Source organism: Aulonocara stuartgranti (genome assembly GCF_965226115.1).
Source record: "Aulonocara stuartgranti genome assembly, chromosome: 14".
In the NCBI taxonomy this organism is placed as follows: Eukaryota; Metazoa; Chordata; class Actinopteri; order Cichliformes; family Cichlidae; genus Aulonocara; species Aulonocara stuartgranti.
In genome coordinates this window covers 282,695-302,824 of record NC_138950.1, presented here as the reverse complement: position 1 = coordinate 302,824, position 20,130 = coordinate 282,695, and the positions used below count along the sequence as shown (strand labels likewise).

General features: G+C 43.3%; 2 protein-coding genes and 1 long non-coding RNA gene across 11 annotated transcripts in view; 1 reads left to right on the top strand and 2 right to left on the bottom strand.

Annotated features, from left to right (window-relative positions):
- Positions 1 to 4,230: 4,230 nt before the first annotated feature.
- Positions 4,231 to 7,110, bottom strand: tsen34 (TSEN34 tRNA splicing endonuclease subunit). Of its 5 annotated transcripts, none has more exons than XM_082504147.1 (6): positions 6,838 to 7,109; positions 6,352 to 6,428; positions 5,712 to 5,999; positions 5,363 to 5,483; positions 5,007 to 5,291; positions 4,231 to 4,890 (listed from the first exon to the last, which is right to left on the bottom strand). In XM_082504147.1, exons 3-6 carry the CDS (start codon positions 5,988 to 5,990, stop codon positions 4,703 to 4,705), a joined length of 873 nt encoding a protein of 290 aa, XP_082360273.1. In that variant the 5' UTR covers positions 5,991 to 5,999; positions 6,352 to 6,428; positions 6,838 to 7,109; the 3' UTR covers positions 4,231 to 4,702. The 5 variants fall into 5 exon arrangements, with proteins under 5 accessions (XP_082360273.1, XP_082360277.1, XP_082360274.1 ...); XM_082504151.1 differs by having other exon boundaries at positions 5,363 to 5,480; positions 6,838 to 7,107; XM_082504148.1 differs by having other exon boundaries at positions 6,997 to 7,099.
- A 13-nt stretch (positions 7,111 to 7,123) lies between these two features.
- On the top strand, positions 7,124 to 8,824 carry LOC309688433. 2 transcript variants are annotated; one of them, XR_014271076.1, is made up of 3 exons: positions 7,124 to 7,173; positions 7,922 to 8,200; positions 8,393 to 8,824. It is a non-coding gene; the product is annotated as an uncharacterized lncRNA (long non-coding RNA). The 2 variants fall into 2 exon arrangements; XR_014271077.1 differs by lacking the exon at positions 7,124 to 7,173 and having other exon boundaries at positions 7,241 to 8,200.
- A 4,104-nt stretch (positions 8,825 to 12,928) lies between these two features.
- The window catches only part of dgkd (diacylglycerol kinase delta), a 29,657-nt gene continuing 22,455 nt past the window's right edge, over positions 12,929 to 20,130 (bottom strand). For all 4 annotated transcript variants that reach the window (XM_082503510.1, XM_082503513.1, XM_082503511.1 and 1 more), the window contains 4 exons: positions 17,474 to 17,591; positions 17,222 to 17,352; positions 16,949 to 17,048; positions 12,929 to 16,173 (listed from right to left, as the gene is read on the bottom strand). In XM_082503510.1, coding sequence (XP_082359636.1) covers positions 16,959 to 17,048; positions 17,222 to 17,352; positions 17,474 to 17,591 — 339 coding nt within the window. In that variant the 3' untranslated portion in view covers positions 12,929 to 16,173; positions 16,949 to 16,958. The remainder of the gene's footprint in view (positions 16,174 to 16,948; positions 17,049 to 17,221; positions 17,353 to 17,473; positions 17,592 to 20,130) is intronic.

Sequence of the window (20,130 nt, the reverse complement as noted above, 5' to 3'; positions counted from 1 at the left end):
AAAAAACTCAAGTTCTGTCATTTAATTTTTCTCCGGACCTGACACTACTGGCAAAATTCAAGTTTAATTGGGAGGCAACTGCTATTAAATATTTGGGAGTGTTTCTGCCTAGAGATCTGACACAACTGTACGATATTAATTACAGTCGTATTAATAGAGAAATATATAGCGATCTCAACATTTGGGCCTTGCTCCCTCTCGACCTTGGCAACAGGATACAGATAATTAAAATGAATATTCTCCCCAAACTACTCTATCTTTTTCTTGCTTTACCTATTCAAATTCCAGAGAAGCAATTCAGGGAATGGAATAAGCAGATTTCGAGATTCATTTGGCTTAACAAAAGACCACGGGTGAAGTTCTCTACTTTGCAGGTGCCGAAAGACAAAGGGGGCTTGGCTCTACCTTCATTGAGGAATTACTACTTATCTGCTCAGCTGAGGTCCTTGGTGTGTTGGTGTAATCCATCTTTTTGTGCGAGGTGGAAGACGATTGAGATGTCTCTCTCAGACACGCCAATCCAGTCTAGACTTGGTCACGCAGCTTCTGATTTGGACGATACCTTGACGCCCAGCCACTGGGTCACTTTTACATTAAAAATATGGAGGGGAGTGGTCAAGCAGGCACAACTCCAGGAAGAGATAAAACTTCTGAGGTGACCCTGATTTTCTACCTGCTTCCCACGATAGTAGATTTAAACAATGGGTGTGGCATGGAATCACTGCTGGGTGTTTGGTTATTGTAAAATCTAAAATTATGGCTTTTGATACCCTATGCAAGACTTACGATCTCGGGAAACAAGACTTTTTTCAATACTTGCAACTCCGTGACTATATTGGCAAAAGACTGAAGAGCTGTGTCCGTGGAGACTTCTCGATTGTTAATATTTTCATTGATGCTTATGACTCTGGGAGTAACAGAGCCTTGATAAGTAAATTGTATAAATGTCTGACTAAGCTCAAAGGGCACTCAACGATTTACATAAAGCAGAAATGGGAAAAAGAAATGGACATTGTGATTACAGAAGATGGGTGGGCACAGATCTGGGAGACACAGTTTACCACGACTAACTCCAACATGTGGCGGGACTTCTGCTGGAAGAACATTATACGCTATTTCATAACGCCTAAACAGAAGTCTAAATTCAGTGCTACACCTGCGTTTTGCTGGAGGAGTTGTGGGGAAGACGTGGCTGATTACGGTCATGTATTCTGGTCCTGCCCACTCATACAACCCTTCTGGACGGAAGTTATAAAGATAATTACAGAGGTGTTGGGATTCCACGTGTCTCGTACATTTACCTCATTGTATCTGGGGTATTTTACAGACGATTTAGCTGCAGATGATGTTTACCTTCTGAAAGTTCTCTTGGCTTCTGCGAAGAAGGCCATAACAAAACGCTGGCTCTGTAGAGATCCTCCCACTGTAACACTTTTTACCTCTATAGTGGAAGACGTCAAATTGATGGAATGTATGACTTTCACTCTGCGACTGCAGGGAGATTTGGGAAGGAGACGGTGGAGAAAATGGCTGGACTTTACAGCTTGTGGCAGCACCCTTTAATGCATAGAATTAGTAATGCAGACTTGTTGACGTATGTATGTGTGGATGTGCAGATGTATGTACAGGTGTATGTTATCTTCCCATGACCTCATACTGTTTCTGTTTTTTCTTTTTCTATTTTATCTTGTTGCATAAAAATGTTCCTAAACAAATAAAAAGTGTCAAAACAAAAACAAAAACATACGAACAGATGAAGTATACAAAACAACAGAACATGAACACACAAAGCCAGGGGTAAAAGAAAAAGGTAACAATTATAAGAATACACGCAAAAATCCACATACACAAGTTGTTTTGAGAGCCTTTTTGTTGGTGGAGTCTGATATTGATTGTATGTACATTTCCACATCCTTAAAATAATGACAGAAATATGGTGTTTTGTTAGTAAACCTGCTGTTTGATGGTCATGTCGCATTAAATCCGTCTTTTACGTCACTGACACAAGACAGACGCCAATTATCAGCGGTGGAGCAGACATGGTGAACGCTTCCTGGACATCCATGGTAGATGTCAGTGAAACTGTTGGGAAGACAACGTGAACATTTTATTTGTACTGTATAATCTGCAGATTCTGACAGAAATCTGCAGCTATCCTTTGAAGCACCGCTCCTCTAAAACAGCAACAAGGATCATTATTAGGTTATTTACATTATTATGTAAATAACAAAATAACTTAAAGCAAAAATTGGGAAATGTAAAGTCCGAAGTCTTTATATTAAGGCCATCAGTCAAACATTGTTTGCTCTGGGTCTAAACAGAGCGCGTTGTGTGTGACGTCTTCTTTTGCGCATGCGGGCCGCTTTGAGGGTTCACACTAGAGCGCGTTTGCTGTCGCATTTTATTTGTAGTGTGAACGAGCAGACAAAAAAATCAGATTTGATCAAAAAATCAGAATTGAGCATCAAGACCTGCAGAGTGAACGTAGCCTATCTCTCCACCATCAGGCTGCTGGGAGACGCGTTCTATCACCGGCGTGACGTCTGCACAACTGTTTTATACGTGAGCTGTGGGGCGTGGCCAGGCGTGCCGAAGCATCTTAAAGAAGTATCCACGCACCACGACCAAGGTACCCCGTACATATGGAATATGTAACAGTGTGGAGAGATAGTCTCTCACTAAGAGAACCAAGGTTACACAGTAACCGTGCAGTACGAGCCAATCAGGAGCCTAACCTGGTAACCACCTGAGTCAGAACATCATCGACAGTGAGATCAATAAAAATTATTGATCCTCAGGTCATTGATGACTTCAGGGAGAGCTGCTGCGATTGGTTCTTATCATAAAGACTGTGACATCAAAGGTAGTTGTAAATTATTTCTAATACTCTGAAGAAGAAGAGAAGATTAAAAACATCTATAATTATTGATCATCACTGGATCCAGGTGATTGTTTGACATTCAGCTGCTGATAACAGAATGATGCGTGAAACAGAGACATACAGATGTGATCACTTTGGTGTGGGTGGGGTCAAGTGCACAGAGACTGATCAATACCTTCTCCTAGGGCTGCTCGATTATGGCAAAAATGATAATCACGATTATTTTCACTGACATTGAGATCTCGATTATTTGACGATATTTATTTAATAATAACAATGTGTTGAATAATGACTTTAAAAAATAATATAAAATAGTGCAAATACTGATAACAGTGCAAATGTTTGCAATATAAGAAATCAATGAAAAATGTAAACGTCTGTGTTTAGTGAACTTTGCAGTGTTGCTCTGTGGTGCAGCTACTGTAGCAAAGTTTACACACTGTGTCTACTTGATCCACGTCTGACTGAACCCATAATGTTTCCACACCACTGAAGCTTTTTACCTCTTCAACCAACAGCAGTCACTCTCCTCTCCAAATAACTTCTGCTTAGCTTTCCGAGCTTCCCTCAGGTCCTCTTAATTGTTGTGACGCGTGTTCGAAATGCAGAGAGGTGCGCTTGATTTGCCACACAGAGCAGCGTGAGAGTAAAGCACGAGGGAGGGGCTAATAATCGGCTCAGTCATTTTTAATGATCGTTGAAAGCCCAGATTGTAATCGTGATTAAAATTCAATTAATTGAGGAGCCCTACCTTCTCCCAGAGCTTTTTATTATTATAAACTTTGCAGTAAATTTGGGTGTGTTTGATTTTCTCTCGGCTCTGATCCTTGTTGGCGTCGTTACCTTTTATCACGTCTGTTCATGCACAGATATCCTCGTGTTGGTGTTGTTCCCACATCATCATAATAAATGTTGTTCCAGGTTCAACATTGCAACTGACCAATCACATTGTTGTGACGTCATACTTTTGTGACTTCGGAAAAAACGCTGAAAAAAAAAAAAAAAAAAAAAAAAAAAAAAAATCTACTGAACTTGCGAGAAACCGCCGCTGTCGCCGATCCAGCAGCTGTAATTCTTTGCATTTCAGGATACTGTTCTTTAATAAACCGTAAGCATTACACATGCTGTCCTTGCAACACTGGAATGTCATAAATGAATCAATTGCTTGGCTTGCAAAAGTATGACATCACAACAATGTGATTGGTCAGTTGCAATGTTGAACCTGGGACAACATTTATTATGATGATGTGGGAACAACACGAGGATATCAGATCATCCTCTGTTCAGTGTCACTGCCTCGTGTGGCTCGTGTTCACAGCAGGTCTGCCGGTCAGGGCAGAAATCACAGATCAATGCCACATCACTTTTATTTCAACACAATGACTCACTGAGAAAATACAATCTTTGAAAAAAGGAGAGCTGTCCTTTGTTTCCTCGCACTGACACTAATGAAAAGAAATAAAGAAGTGGGCGGGGTTTGTCGGGGCCCTTTCACCTCCAGCACGCTGCTTTAAGACAAAGTTGTCGAACGGCTCGGAGGTCAGAGCTGGACTCGGCTGCACGGCAGGCTTCATCAGAGAAACCGCGTGGATGAGTCTGAGCTGCAGAGAGCTGTCTCTGTGACGCTCGCCACGCAGAAACAAAGAGCAGACCGATCACGCTCTACTGTCCTTTAGAGGCCGGGCCCTGCTCCGTCCTGTCAGTCACATGACCTCCTGCAGTTGTTCTTCAGCCTCAAACTTACAGAAACAGGTTTTAGATGCAGGATGCGGACCTGCCTTAACATGGGCCGGCGGGCGCCGTCTGTCCTGTCCCCCGGGTTTAAATCATCCCGCTCCACTGAAGCGACGTGTAGCAGACCCTGGCGTCTGGCCCCGGCGAACACAGAAGGACCGTCTTCTTCACGTTGGATCCCAGACGAGCCACGGCGAGGACATCCAGCAAACACACGGACTCATCCAGAGACACACAGACGGCGATAAAGTGAGCGTGGAACCGCAGAGGGTCACCTGACGAGACATGACCGCACAGAGTCAGCAGGAGCCTGACATCACTGACGTCAGCAGTGATGTCAGGCTGTCAGCCTCAGGAATCATTCTGGTCAGGTGTTGAGCTCCTCACTCACCTGGATACACCAGGAAGTCTCCTCCAAACTTTCCTGCTGAGGTCAGGTAGAAGCCCCGCCCCCGTAGGTCTCTGAACACCTGGTACCTGGCGTCACAGCGGGGCTCAGCCCCAGTTGGCCCGTAGACCTGCAGGAAGGCTCGAGCTTCAGGACAGTAACTTAGCCCCGCCCTCGCCGTGCTCAGCTGGACTGCCATTGCTGACTGCGGGAAGGTGAAGTTCTGGTCCAGAGCCTGCAGGCGGCGCCGCAGGGCTTCATCTGCACTTGTAGCGCCAGACTCTGCACCTGAGAGGACGGGCACCGTGAGCGCAGCCGCCAGGTACAGAATGCAGAAACCTTATCACGGCAACACTCACCTGTCATAGCTCGGAGCAGCGCCAACTTCCTGTCCTCCAGTGCGAGGACGCTCTGCTCCTCAAAGCTCCTCTTCTCCTCCTCCTCGTGCTTCTGACGGAGCTCCGCCCCCCCCCAATCCTGCTGAGAACAACAACAACACATCAAACACACAGGACGCTCGGCCTTGCAGTTCCTATGACAACCAGCAGTGAGTCTGTGCCACAGAGTCCCGTGTTAAAATAAACATGTCTCCAGCCTGGCACGCTAACTGTACGTACAGGGTGACAGTGACCTCGGAACAGCCAACATGGCGGCCAGCTTAATGAGGTGCCACGATGAGCGCCAGCACCTCTAACGACCCGCTCTGACCTGGCAGCGGTCCGGCAGGGCTGCAGCGGCGCGGCGCTCCCTCAGCAGCCCCTCCTCCTCCGGCAGCAGCAGCAGCGGTCGACCCAGGCGCCCGTTCTGTCGGGGCGTTCGGGGCAGCGACCCCAGGAGTGCCCCCACCAGGCCTTGAGCCCTAACAGCCCTCAGGTCCTGCATCCTCCACACCAACGGGGCGGAGTCACACAAACTCACTCCCACAGCTGGGGCGGCGTACTCTTCCTCAGAGCCCAGACGCCGCTCCCCGCAGGACAGCGCCTCCATCAGGACGACCTGTGGAGACAGAGGACTCAGTCAGCTGACGTGTGAGAGTCACACACACAGCCTCTGCAGGAGGATCAAATGATGGCGAGCTGCTAGAAAAACTTTATTCCACAAAAGAACAAAGTCCAAGTGCAGCAGCTACCTCAGTCGCACACAGATTACATGAAATACATACAGCACACAACGTTTCACAACTTGTTGTCCTGATGTGGTCCGGATAAAACGCCGTTCCAAAACCACTGGGATCACTTTTTATAGTCTGACATAAACGTGTGCAGTGTGAGCACGCCAGAACAAAGGAACAGACTCGTGTGTGGCATCACAGTTTGACTGTTTTAAGGAAACCTATGGTAGGACACACCTGTGGACACGTTTAAAGGACACGTCCTTCTTCCAGGTAATACCAGAGACGAGGCGATTCCAACAGAAGACTTCCTCCTGGAACAGAGCTCTGACCTCTTCATCACAGTTTCAACAACATCAGAATTCCAGACAAAGAAACAAAAGCTCCAGTTTATGAAGATGACATCACACATGCTTGTAGGAAGCTGAGTAATAATAAATGTGTTGTTTAGAGAGGAGGAAGACAGCAGCGTTCTCATAAGAGTTCATCATTGAAGAGTTCTTTATAAAAATCTTCAGCCTTATCTTTGCTTTTTCACTGCAGAAGATTTCTTTGCTTTTTGAGCTGAAGAGTCAAGGATCCATTCCCAGCTCTACAGCTCACCTGGAGATGCCCGCTGCCTCTCAGAGACCGAGCTCAATGAGCACCGGCTGAAACTGAAGTTTAATGAGCCTCGTCTTTGTTGGTCTTTAGTGAGAACGATACCGAACAATCAAATCTCACCTTTATTGACGTGAAGACAGAGACCTGCTGCTCCGTAGGAGACGTGAAGTGTTTTAATAGCTAAATGAAATTTGGCTCCAAACTTGTATCGTCTGCTGACTGACACTCTCCGAGCCGACAAACAGCTGAGGAACCAGCCGACTGAGCATGCGCACTTACGGTCCGATCCGAGGCTCACTCCGACTCTCCGGTCCGTCAGCCGATCCAATCCCCGAGCTCACGAGGGAGCGCCTGGTCGCGACCTGCCGTAAACTGCTGCGGCTGTAGCTGTTGTCAGTGGGCGGACCGGAAACACGAGCGCTTAGACCGGAAGAAGCAGCGCAACTGCCGGGTCACGTGAGTTCCCTGCTCTTTCCTCTGAAAGTGTTTTTAGTTGAACAGTGTAAGAAGTAAAAATGAATTAACACAAGGGGACTTAAAGACTCAATTAAGCGCAAAGCTGTTTTTCTGTTCTGGGGCAACAGGCAAATTGTTTTTTCCCCAGGAAACTCATTCTGAGGAAGCTGATGTGAAATTTTGGTCACAACAATGGGGAGATAAATTTTTTTAGTCATGGTACAAACAGGTCGGCTATTTGCTTCAACAGATGTCCTGGTAGGCTTTTGTGCAACATGGCAGACAAAAATGGACATTGGGTTGCCTGTGTGTTAAATACCGATAATACTCTGATTATTTTGGTTAATGTTTATGGATACAACAATGATCAAGAGAATAAGAACCTGCTGCATCAAATTTCTACAGTTATAAAGGAACTTTACACCAAATTCCCTACTGATTATATAGTAGTTGGAGGTGATTCAATGTGACTCCTGATGAATGGTTGGATAGATGGCCTTCAAAATTTTCAAGAGAACATAAAAACCCAATATTTGAAAATTTCGCTAATGATACTAAATTAATAGATGTGTGGAGATTGTTAAACAAAGATGTAAAACAATTCACCTGGCACAAACCTAATGGTCAAAGCAGGTCACGTATTGATTATTGGTTGGTATCCAACTCAATTTTACAATATGTTAAGGAAACAGTCATCTCTAACAGTCCAAGTTTAAGTTTAATTTCAACATTTTGTTTTGTTGTAAAGGGTGACAGGGCTTGGCTTCCTTTTGGTAGTGGACCATTGATCAGGAAGCCAAGCCCTATATATATGATACAATCTCACTGCACTTAGCCTAATCCTTCATTGCCCTGAAGAATTCTGTGGTGTACGGACCTCCTCTCCAAGGAAAGAAAATGCAGAGAAGACTCACCACTCAGCAGGCCTTGGAAATGATCCTGAGGGAAGTCGACCCTTGTGACTCGGATGGAGAAGACCTAGGAGTTCAGCCGGATTCGGACTCAGAGCTGTCTGATCAGTCTTCCGGTTAGTTTCATTTCATGTTATTTCCTTTTTCATTTCAAACAAGTAAGTGGATGTAGTTAGTAAGTAAGATATTTCAGACATTATTCTGATACAGAGGAGGAGATACTGGAATTATAATTAGTATCTATGCATGCATTTGTGATTTTGTTTGACCTTCCCATTGCTCACAATTTGAATTTGTTCACACTGCAGATGAGGAGACTGCTTCTCCACCTAAAAAGAGAGCTTGTTTGGGGACTGAGACAGCGAAAGATGGCACAGTGTGGCGTGAAGAACAGGTGGGGACCCGTCTCCCTTTCACCCCGATAGAAGCGTACGCTGCAGATGGAGAGCCAACGGCTAAGGCCAGGAGAAGGATCTCGAGTCGCCTTCAGAGCTTCCTGTGTTTCATCACTCTTGACATGCTTCATAGCATTCAAGAATGGACTATTCAACATGCACAGCAAACGGAGCATGTTCATTGGTTCATGGACCTCCCATGGATACCATGGCAGTGCCAGGATTGTGAGTGATTGCTGAAAATGTTGAAATGTACTCACTCACTTTTTATTATTATTTGTAAATATGTGTACAAATGGTTGGTTTTTTGTACTGTTTTCATCAATAAATCTCAGCAACAAAGGACCTACACCCATGTGTGTTGATTTCTCCCTAAGATGGCAAACTGAAACACTCCAAGTTGGTGACTTTTGGAGATTTATTTCCCTGGATGATTGAAAATGCATCAAGATGAAACACAAAAGGAAGTGCACAGCTTTTAGCAGCTCCCCCACGCCCTCAATCACCACCCCCCCCCCCACTCCCCTCCCTCCAGAATTCCCAGATAACGACCTAATATACATATGAATGACTAGCCAATTTAGCTTCCACTTGGCTGAAGCTAAAGCTTAGCTAAAAGCCTACCAGCCTGTTAGAGCCATTATTCGCCATTATTCTAAGACTACACTACACTAAAACAACACATTTAAGGATTATTGGAAATTTAACTCTCAGCTGCTGAGAAATGAGGAGTATTGTAATTCTATTAAAAAATAATTTTAGATATTCAGAATGATGAAGCCATCACTACACCGATACTCAAATGGGAATATCTTAAATTTAGAATCAGAAAAACCTCAATTACATTCGGTAAAAAGTTAAACAGACAAAGGAAAGAAGAGGAATCAAATGTATTAAAAGAACTTATGAATCTGTATGGCAAATTGAATTGGACTGAGGAAGAAAAAATTAATAACTTACAATCTAAATTGGACGAAATGTACCTTTATAGAGCCAAGGCTGCTTATTTGCGATCCAAAGCCAAGTGGATAGAAGAGGGTGAAAAGAACACTGCCTATTTTTGCAATCTAGAACAACGTAGACAAGAATATAATTCAATATGTAACCTAATAATCAACGGAGAGGAATGTACAGACACTAAACAGTAACCTTTATAAGTCTTCATACTCAGAACAAAATGTCACCTCCTTCTTTGACAAAATCAGTAATTGGATTCCAGTAATTGATGATAATTTTAGAGAAATTTGTGATGAAGACCTAACTATAGAAGAATTTGATTTTGCTATTAAGAGCATGGCATCTGATCGCTCACTGGGACCAGATGGAATAACAACTAATTTCTATAAGCACTTTTGGGAAGACCTAAAATTACTATTATTCAGTGCGTTAAATGAATGTATAAATCAAAAGGAGCTTATGGCAACAATGAAACAGGGAGTTATAAAATTAATTCCAAAACCGGGGAAAGATAAGAAAAAACTAAGTAATCTAAGACCTATAACACTTTTAAATACAGACTACAAAGTTTTTACAAAAGTTTTAGCAACAAGACTAAAAACAGGTATTTCTGAAATAATTAGCCCGACACAATCAGGATTTCTCAAAGGACGGTTGATCCAAAATAATATCCGCTTGGTTTTGGACCTCATCGATTACAATTACCTAATTACGGATGATGGTTTTATGTTGTTCTTGGACTTCCATAAAGCATTTGATTCTATCGAACACACTTTTATTATTAAGACATTTAAACATTTTGGGTTTGGAGATGCATTTCTGGATATGATCACTATGTTATACACTGATATTAATAGTTGTGTTTCTCTTTCAGAAGGCACATGTCCCAGGTTCAGGGTGGAGAGAGGTATCAGGCAGGGCTGCAGCATCTCACCTCTTTTATTCATTGTAGCCACTGAATTACTTGCTATTACTGTCATAAACTCAAACATCAAAGGATTAGACATAAATAACCACAAATTAATAATAAGTCAGCTTGTCGATGATACAACAGTCTTTCTAAAAAATAAAGAACAAATTCCATTGGCCTTAGATACAATAAAGATCTTTTCTGATGCTTCTGGACTACGGCTGAACCTGGACAAATGTGAACTCATGAGTATCCACAATTGTTCTCACTCTTCTTTGTATGATATACCTGTCAAAAATGAAATCAAATATCTTGGAATCTGGATAACTAAATGCATGGCTGATAGTGAAGAAAAGAATATTCAGAATACAACTGACAAATGCAAAAAAACTCTGAACCATTGGCTACAGAGAGATTTAACATTGTTCGGCAGGATAATGTTGACCAAGGTTGAATCTTTGTCCAGATTAATCTGTCCAGCTTGTTCCCTAGCCATCCCACCAAGAATTATAAAAGACATCAATAAGGTGAATTTTAATTTCATATGGAAAAATAAACATCATTATATCAGTAACAGGGACGTGATAAAAGACTATGAAGAGGTGGGTTTAAAAGCAATCGATTTTGAAATAATGAATGGCATTTTAAAGATTAATTGGCTACGATCTTTCTTAAAAAATGATAATGAGATCTGGTTCTTGATACCATCTCTTATTTTCAACAAAGTTGGGGGGATCCAATTCCTTTTAGTGTGTGATTTTGAAATTTCTAAACTACCCATAAAACCTTCCAAATTTCATCAAAGAGTTTTGTTAAATTGGAAATTAATGTTTAAACATAACTTTAGTCCCCACAACGTTCCACTGTGGAACAATAGGGTGATATTGAATCAGGGGAAATCTATGTTTGTGGAAGAATGGATGACAAAACAAATTTGGTCTGTGACACATATAATGGATGAAAATGGAGATATACTTGAATTAAACAGGCTTAATGAGAAATATGACATGAGTTGCTCGTCCGAGCTCTATAAAAAGGTCTCACAGAATATCCCAACAGTCCTTGTAAATACGATAAAGAACAGTTTTTCAAATATACCGACTCTAAATTTGCATAAAGTTAAACTAGATGGTCTTGACTTGGTTAATGAAAAATGCAATAATCAGTTTTTGAGGAGGTATTTGGTTAACACCTTATATCCAGGTAGGACGAAACATTCACTCGTCTTTAAAGATTATAACAAATCTGAGATCTCGTTGATCAGAACCAAATATTTAACATTTCCAATTCCCCCCAAATTTAAAGAAGTCCATTTTAGAACTACAAAAAATATTTACCCCTCCATCGAATTTATGAGAGACAGATTTAAATTTGTGTTAGACAACTGTTATATTTGTAAAACAACTTCGGAAACAACAGAGCACATGTTCTATGGGTGTGGGACAATCCAGAACTTATGGAAATCTCTCCATGTCCTAATATTGTCCCAGTATGGAAATATTGATTTTTGGTCTTTTCAAAATATTCAAATTGGAGTAATCCTTAAGGACAAAAATAGTGAGTTTTTAGTTAACAAAGTATTACATACATAAATGCCGATATGCTAAATCCCCCCTTTCATGGCCTGCTCTTAAAAACGACCTCTCCCTGTCCCGTAAATCTCTTAAGCTAATAAATAAGCCCCAAGCAATCAAATTGCATAGATTTTTGAAGAGTTTGATTTTTCTTAGCCCCTTATTTAAGTTATGAGTCTTGTTTATGGAACCTCACTTTTAGAGAGTTTATGATCCCCCTTGTCTCCTTTATTTCTGTTCCTTGTTTTACATTCTTTTTTATTGTTATTTATTTATTTTTGTATTGGTTATTCATCTTTTTATATTATTATTATGTAGATGTGTGCGTATGCATGTATGTGTATATATATATATATGTATGTATGTATGTATGTTTACTTTCAGTTATTGTCGATTTCATCGTGGTGTACCAACGGCACTGTGGCAGTGATGTGTATTCCTCTGATCGGGAGAAAAGAAAAAGGTGTGATTCTGTTCTGAATGATTCAATATGTCGCTTGTCTCTTTGAGATTGTCATTGTTATTGTTCTAAATAAAGTTCATTCATAGGTCGTTTGGACGTGCTGGTGCGTCCGTGGACTCCAGAGGGTTAAATCAGTTTTTGATGGTTATAAAAATGTTCTGTGATGATGGCAGTATGTAACACACGTTTTGATCTGATAAACACACCTGATGTCTGATAACTTGAAGACATCAGTTGTCAGAGATGGACGCTGCGTCATTAACACTGACCTCAAGCGTCGGCTTTTGGATCCGATGCTTGGAAACTGTTGAACTCTTCAGTGGATGGGGTCCTGTGGACGTGTCACTACTGCCACCCAGACTCTGACACAGCCTAATGTTCCTCAGCTTTGATGCAGAAACACTCGTTCCACACCCAAGGATCCACTGAGGGGACGACAGCAATCAACCAGATGACACCGGGCTGTCCTTTGGTAAACTCCGGGACACCTGCTGCTGTTTTTCAGTTTATAAGACACTAAGTTCAAATCCAGCTGGACACAGGTAACTGGTTAAAGAAGTGTTTGTGTTTATTGTCTTACTGTTTTAAAGGTGATTTTTAGAGGATGTAGAAAATCCATTTACTGCAAACATGTTAAACAGCAGCTTGACAGAATAAATAATTCTTCTGATAAAATCATATCAGTTTAACATAAAGTCAACATAAACAGGTGTAAATGTAACCAAACTGTCGGTGTTATTTTAACATGAGGCGACTGCAAAGAGTTCACATGAATGACAAACACACAAATCATGTTGGTATGAAAGTTGTGCAGTTATACAACAAAGATTAATGTTGACTAAACACAACTTTATTTCATGTTAATGAAGCTGATGGTTTCTGTCGATGCAGAACAGACCGACGGTCTGCCAAAGCAACCCCGGAGTTTATCACCGCAGACACGGGGAACATTGTTCAGTCAGCTGATTTGAAGCCAGCGAGCGTTTCACTGGTTGAAGACAGAAATGTCCACAAACAAACAGCAGCTGAGAGCCGCTGCAGTAAAGGTGACAGCGCATTAAAGAGCAAAGAAGCACATGGTAACGTCCATGAGCTGTCAGTGTCAGCGGAGGGTTTGCAACCAAGTGTTAAAAATGAACGTTTTATTTTCACTTATCTTTACTTACCTTAGTATGGAAGCCCGTTTACGCCAAAAAACCCAAGTATCCATAAGTCGAAATTTCGACTTATGTTTCTCCAAATTTCGAGTTATTAACTCGAAATTTTGAGTTAATAACTCGAAATTTGGAGAAACATAACTCGAAATTTCGACTTAGCTCTGCCAATCAGTAATCTACATGAATGAGGTCACTTTCTTGTTACCCGGAAGCATATGGTGCAAAGTAGCGCGCATTCAAAACCGGATCGCAACAAACTGGCGCTTTCGCGAGTACGTTTGCTGATAGTAACGCCATGTGATTCAGCTAATAACACAAGGATTTCATCGTTTGAAGCCACGCTGAAAATACTCAGCAATCTGTGCATTCATGACTGCATGTAGCTGTAGCATTTGTACCTGAGGGCTTCAGCTTCCGGGTAACAAGGAAATGACATCATTCACATAGATTACTGATTGGCAGCGCCAACTCGAAATTTCAAGAAAATAACTCAAAATTTTGAGTTATGGATCCTTTTTCCCCCCTTAGTGGCAGAAACAGGCTTCCATACCCTGGAGCCCTGAAATGACGGTGTGTTATAAAGTCTGTAGCAGTCTGTGTTTAACTCACTGAGTCAAAGCTGAACGTCTGCACTTCACCTGCATCTCCAGAAAACCGTCTGCATCCTGTGAACCTGCCTGTATAAACGATGAGCTGCCCTCATGGTGGAGCTCGTGTGTGTAAAACCATCAGCAAACTGGACAGAGGATCGGGGAGCTGGACCGAGGTCGCCCGGCCCACTTTAATCACTTAGTGGTATTGAGCACATTCCAGCGCCGCCTAGAGGAAGAGACCATGATCTGAGGAGCGGCTCTTGGCTTTACTTTGACTGAACTTCTGCTCAAACATGATGCTAACCTCGTGGATCAGATGCTACTTCCATAAACTGGGATGTTTGCAGTGTTTCAAAGACGTGTGCGGTCCTGTGGCGGATACTCTTGATAAATGAGACACAGCGTCTTTGCTTTTCTTTCCTTCTGTGTCACAAACCTGACGATCGGCTTCGCTGTGCCGCTGGGAGCGAACATTACCGCGAGTCCCGAACTGGTAACTGTTGAACGGACGGAAGCGGTGCAGCTTCTGATCTCGACCACAGACGGAACATCAGCATCCAACACACACACCGTTTCTCCACACGTCTGAGTGATTTTTATTACATTCTGTCAAAGAACTGGTGATGACGGCCGGCTCGTATAAATACAGGCAGGAACAGCACACGTATGACGGAGAACACGATGTCTGAGCTGTCGCTGGGATTTCTGCTGTGGATGAACCACACACACACACACGCCCTGTCCTCACGCACACACTTCCTGTCCTCAGGCCTTGTGATGGCGTCTTGTCTCGCGTCACCTTTGACAGAAACATAACTCTGCTGAGTTTGTAACTTTGAACTTGGAGCTGTGTTTGTGACAGACAGACAGGGAGATGCTTTATAAACCCAACACATCTGCGCTTTTCAACAAAACATTTACAGCAGCTGACATCATCAGATCGCAGCGGCAGGGCAGCGTCCAGCTGAAATGGCAGGGCTGACGGTGCGTTTAAGGCTCGTTTGGATTCAGGTAAACAACACGCTCCTGTGATGTCACAGGGCTGAGGTGAGTGTCCACAGGCAGGAGGAGGTCCTGTCATGTCTGATAAGTTTGTGTTAAAATAAGCACGCTGGACAGATAAGAACGATATGAAACATGATGCTGCGCCCCCAGAAAGGCGGAGCTTAAGGCTTATCTTAAACCTCAGAAGTAGAATCCACACAAATGCAGGCCTGAAGGGCACAGGACCCCTCTTCCAGCATCTCCTCATCATGACTCTTCTTAAAGATACTTTCTGGACTCCACAGATCACTCCATACAAGACATAAATATCTGACCTGCTACAGCTGCTGTTACCTGGGTAACATAGGCCCTCCCCCCTCAGGTGTCCACACTTTGGTGATGAAGTTACAGAGTTCCTGCTCAGCAGCCTGAAGTAAAGTCATTAAAGGGTTAAACGTGTCAGAGACCAGAGGACGCTGTGATTGGTCTGCTGCTGACTTACAGGTGGGCACCTCAGTCCTGCAGACTGGATCTGGGTCTGACGAGTTTCAAAGTGGGGATACACCTCGGGCAGCGACTGACACGGCTTATGATTGGTCAGGTGAGAGTCTTCTCGTTCTGATGCTCAGACACTCAAACCAACAGCGATGTTCTGGCTCCTCCTCCAGCTGTGAAATCAGGTTGGGAGCTTCTCTGACTTCCTGAAACATGACGCAGACGGTCACGAGATGCACAGAGAGAGCTCTGTGTTTCCTGAACATTTCAACAGCCTGCAGGAACACAAACGTCCTGAATGATAAACCCCGCCCTCCTTGACCTCCTGCTGATTGGCTGGTGGGTGGGGTGACAAGGCACTGTGGGGTCATGTAATTGGTTGTTTCTCCTGAAATCCTGGGTGTCTGGGTTCAGTCAGGTTACTGAGAACCAGCACAGACCGATCCAAGTCCAATCACAGCGAGTCCTGGACCTGCGTCTGTAGGCTGAGGCGCTGGTCCAGGGTCAGAGGTCAGGTAGGTGAAGTGGTGAATAGCAACACAGGAGAGCAGGCAGCTGTTGCTGGGCAACAAAAAGGGAAAAAAAAACAGTCAGTGAAACCTGCAAACACAGCTCAGAGTCAGTGAAGACCACAGTGTTCATCAAGCTAATGTTAGCTTTGCAGCTTGTGCTAATGTTCCTGAGATAGCATTAGCACGTAGCTGTGAGTTAGCTGCAGAAATGTGCTGATGTTTCCCAGACGGCACAGCGACATGTTGACCTCAAACATTCGCCACGTGGGTGGTGGCCCATCTACACCCATACCTACAGTTACATAATAAAATTCAGCGTGTAGGCTGCTACAAACATGTGTTCAGTGTTAAAAAAATTATCCCTGCATTCACAGTTCCATGTATGACAGGTTCCAGCTACACCACTCATGATCTCCAAGCAGGTAAGCTACACCCACCCGGCGGAAAGCCACATTGGCACTACTTAACTGTCCACTGTGAGGGTCATGCACAGAGAGGTTGAATGTAGGCAGAGCAGCACTACGACGGAGAAACGACCTCTTCCCTATGACAAAGACACACACCTACCCTACATTAGAGCTAGCACCACCTACACAACACACTCAGTGTGATTTACTGACTACGTTTTCTGTAATGGCGACATCAATGATAGACGCTGCTGTCTGGGTTGGTTCCTAACATTAGCTGATAAAGTTAGATCAGTCAGTCCGCAGACTTGGGACGAATCAGACGCTTTTACCATGTGACAAAGACAACACTGAGTCTGTTAGCGCCAAGCTAACATGAGCGAGAACGTCAGGTTGTCCACATAAAGCAGCAGTCACCTGGCAGCAGCTAGGCCTCGCTGGCACTGCTGCTCCTGTTCAGCTCTCTGATGCCCTGCAGGATCCTCTTCATGTGGCCCACCTTTGTCACGCCGAGGTCCTGCACACACCAGAGGAGGTCAGTGAGGCTGGGCAGGCACTTCCACTCCATCATCCATCCCATCACCAGCACCATCCATTACATCACCACCATCCATCACATCTTCACCATCCATCCATCCATGCTACATCAACCTATACCTATCAGCAGTTAGCGGTGACCCAGCGGCGTACCTTTAGGTCCCTCCTCTCCAGGTGGATGAGCTCAGCTCCACGGACGTCGTGACCAATAAAGATGTCTTTATACTCAGTGAGAGACAGAAAGTCCAGCCATGCCCCCACCTCTTCTGTCCCCCACTGGTGAACTGAGACATCAACAGGAAGTGGTTCAGACAGACAGAAAACACCGCAAACAGTGATTTCATAAAATGCCATGACTATATTATCCTCTGTGAATTTAATCCCACAGAGAGAGACAGATGTTACCTGGCAGAGAGAACGTGGCACATGTTTCTTTGTTCTTGTTGTTCTTCTCCTTCTTGAACTTTGGGACGAGGCGGAACTTGGCGCCCCGACTGCGCTTTGAAAAATCTGTCAGTGGACCCTGAGAGACAGATGGGCAGAAATGTTTGCCATTAAATGTTTTCACGCTTCCTGGGTTGGTGTTTTTCATATTACCACCCGCTAAACACCTCGAGGCGGTTTGCTTAAGTGATGCACTGGGTGTTTCTTTATCACTCACTATGAGTTAATAGACCTCTCTGCACTGAATGGTACTTTTTTAAAAAAAAAAATCAAAGTCTTTTTATTGAAAGAGGTTTTGTACAATCACAAACAACAAATTAAACATACAAGCAGTACAGCATACTGCAAAAAAAACAAAAACAAAACTCAACCCCAAAAACAGCGTCTTCTTTAAGTTGCTTGAAGACGTTTCACCTCTCATCTGAGAAGCTTCTTCAGTTCTAAGGTCAAATGGTGGAGAGTCCCAGATTTCAGATGAGAGGTGAAATGTCTTCAAGCAACTTAAAGAAGTCCAGACGCTTTTCTTTCTAAGCTCCTTTGACTATGATGACCTGGATGACTGAGAACCTTCACAGACACTCTCCAACATTGGCAGGTAGTTTGTTTTATAAAGATCTTTGTAACAGCTGGAGATCCAGATTCCGAGGAATTTAAACGTTTTATTATTTACTTTGAATGGTATTAGATTAGATGGGATATTTTTTGCAGCCGCATTGATTGGGATGAATTCACTTTTCTGAGGATTTATTATGTAGCCAGACATTGAACCAAATCTTTGCAGAGTGCTTAGTAGTTTCGAGGCGAGGGTGGGGTCAATTATAAAAAAGCAATAGAGGGGTGGGTCAGTTATAAAAAAGCAATAGATCATCTGCATAAAGTGAAACTTTGTATTCTTGGCCTATTCTGATGACTCCTGTGATACTGGTATCCTGTCGTATGGCTGATGCTAAGGGCTCTATAGCAAAGACAAACAAAAGTAGACCTAGAGGGCATCCCTACTAGTGGCCCTATGGAATTTAAAATAAGAAGAGATCGTATTATTAGTACGCACAGCTGCCATTGGTGAATTGTAGAGAGTTTTCACCAACAATATGAATCTGGGGCCAAAACCAAATTTGCTCAAACTATAGAAAAGGTAGTCCCACTCCACCCGGTCGAAGGCCTTCTCAGCATCAAGTGACAGTAGGGCTTGAGGTGTATTGGTTGAGGGAGGGTCATGAATTATACTTAAGACGTGTCTAATGTTGACGAAAGAGTGTCTGCCCTTGATAAAGCCGGTTTGGTCTGTGGAGATGATTGTTGGTAAGATAAGATAAGATAAGATAAGATTAGATAGAACTTTATTAATCCCTCGGGTGGGTTCCTCTGGGAAATTCGATTTCCAAAAAAGCACAGCACCGACAGAAGTTACAGAGTTACAGAATATTATATATATATACACACACACACACACACACACACACACACACACACACATATAAATACAGAGACAATATAAATAAAATATACGAAGGGGATAAATAGAATAAATAGGAATAAAAAATAAAAATACAAGTGAATTGCACATTTCAAGTATTGAGTCTATTGCACTGTTGACTATTTACAAAAGTATTGCACAAAAGGTATTGCACAGTGAGGTGAAGAGGCACTACAGCTTAGTTGTTCCCCCCTCCTTTGTCCTCCTGTTTCCCCTCCCTCTCCCCTCCAGAGAGGAGTTAAACAGTCTGATGGCGTGTGGGACAAAGGAGTTTTTAAGTCTGTTAGTTCTTGTCTTTGGGAGAAGCAACCTGTCACTGAACAGACTCTTCTGGTTGTTAATGGCCGTGTGCAGAGGATGCCTGGCATTGTCCATAATGTCCATCAGTTTCTTTAATGTCCTTTTCTCTGCCAGGTAACACGACCTCTAAGCGCTGTGATAACATTTTTGCGAGAATCTTTGCATCGGTGTTTAGCAGTGAAATCGGCCGGTATGAGCTACATTGGAGAGGGTCTTTGTTTTTTTCAGAATGAGTGAAATAACCACTTCTTGCATAGTTGGAGGGAGAGTGCCAGATGAATAGGACTCTGAAAAGACTGAGAGCAGAAGTGGTGAAAGTTCGTTAGAAAACGTTTTAAAAAATTCAGATGAGAAACTATCTGGTCCAGGGGACTTTGCATTCCACCAATCACCATCATGACCTCCTGGATAGAGAGGTCCCTTTCGAGTTCGGTAACCAGTTTAGGGTCAAATGTGGTTATACTGAGGTGACTAAAGAAGTTGTTCAAAAAAACATCGAAATGTGTAACACAGAAGGATAATACAGGAATGCACAGATATCAACACACCATAGCACAATAAACACAGACAAGCAACATGGGAAAGAGTCCCAGTGTGTACATCTGATCTGGGACCTCTGCAATCTTCGACTGCGCCTCCAGCTGACCCGATGTCCACATCAGAGGGGAGGTAAGCGTTGGACGTGGCGTTGGATCCGGGGTAGGGAGGGTGATGCGTCGGTGAGTGCTTATCAGTATCAGTATGTGTATGTGTGTGCGTGTCCATAGTTCAGCTGAGACTGTGTCCTTCGCCCTGCCAGGCTAAGTAAACAGTCTTCCAGCCAACCCAGGTGACCTTGCAT

Excerpts from the sequence above, each read along its gene's own strand:
- tsen34 (XM_082504149.1), bottom strand. The coding sequence starts at position 5,990 with ATGGAGGCGCTGTCCTGCGGGGAGCGGCGTCTGGGCTCTGAGGAAGAG. Across the intron at positions 5,292-5,362 it reads GCTGCTCCGAGCTATGACAG|GTGCAGAGTCTGGCGCTACA; the intron begins GTGAGTGTTGCC and ends CCGTCCTCTCAG. Across the intron at positions 4,891-5,006 it reads AGACTTCCTGGTGTATCCAG|GTGACCCTCTGCGGTTCCAC; the intron begins GTGAGTGAGGAG and ends ATGTCTCGTCAG.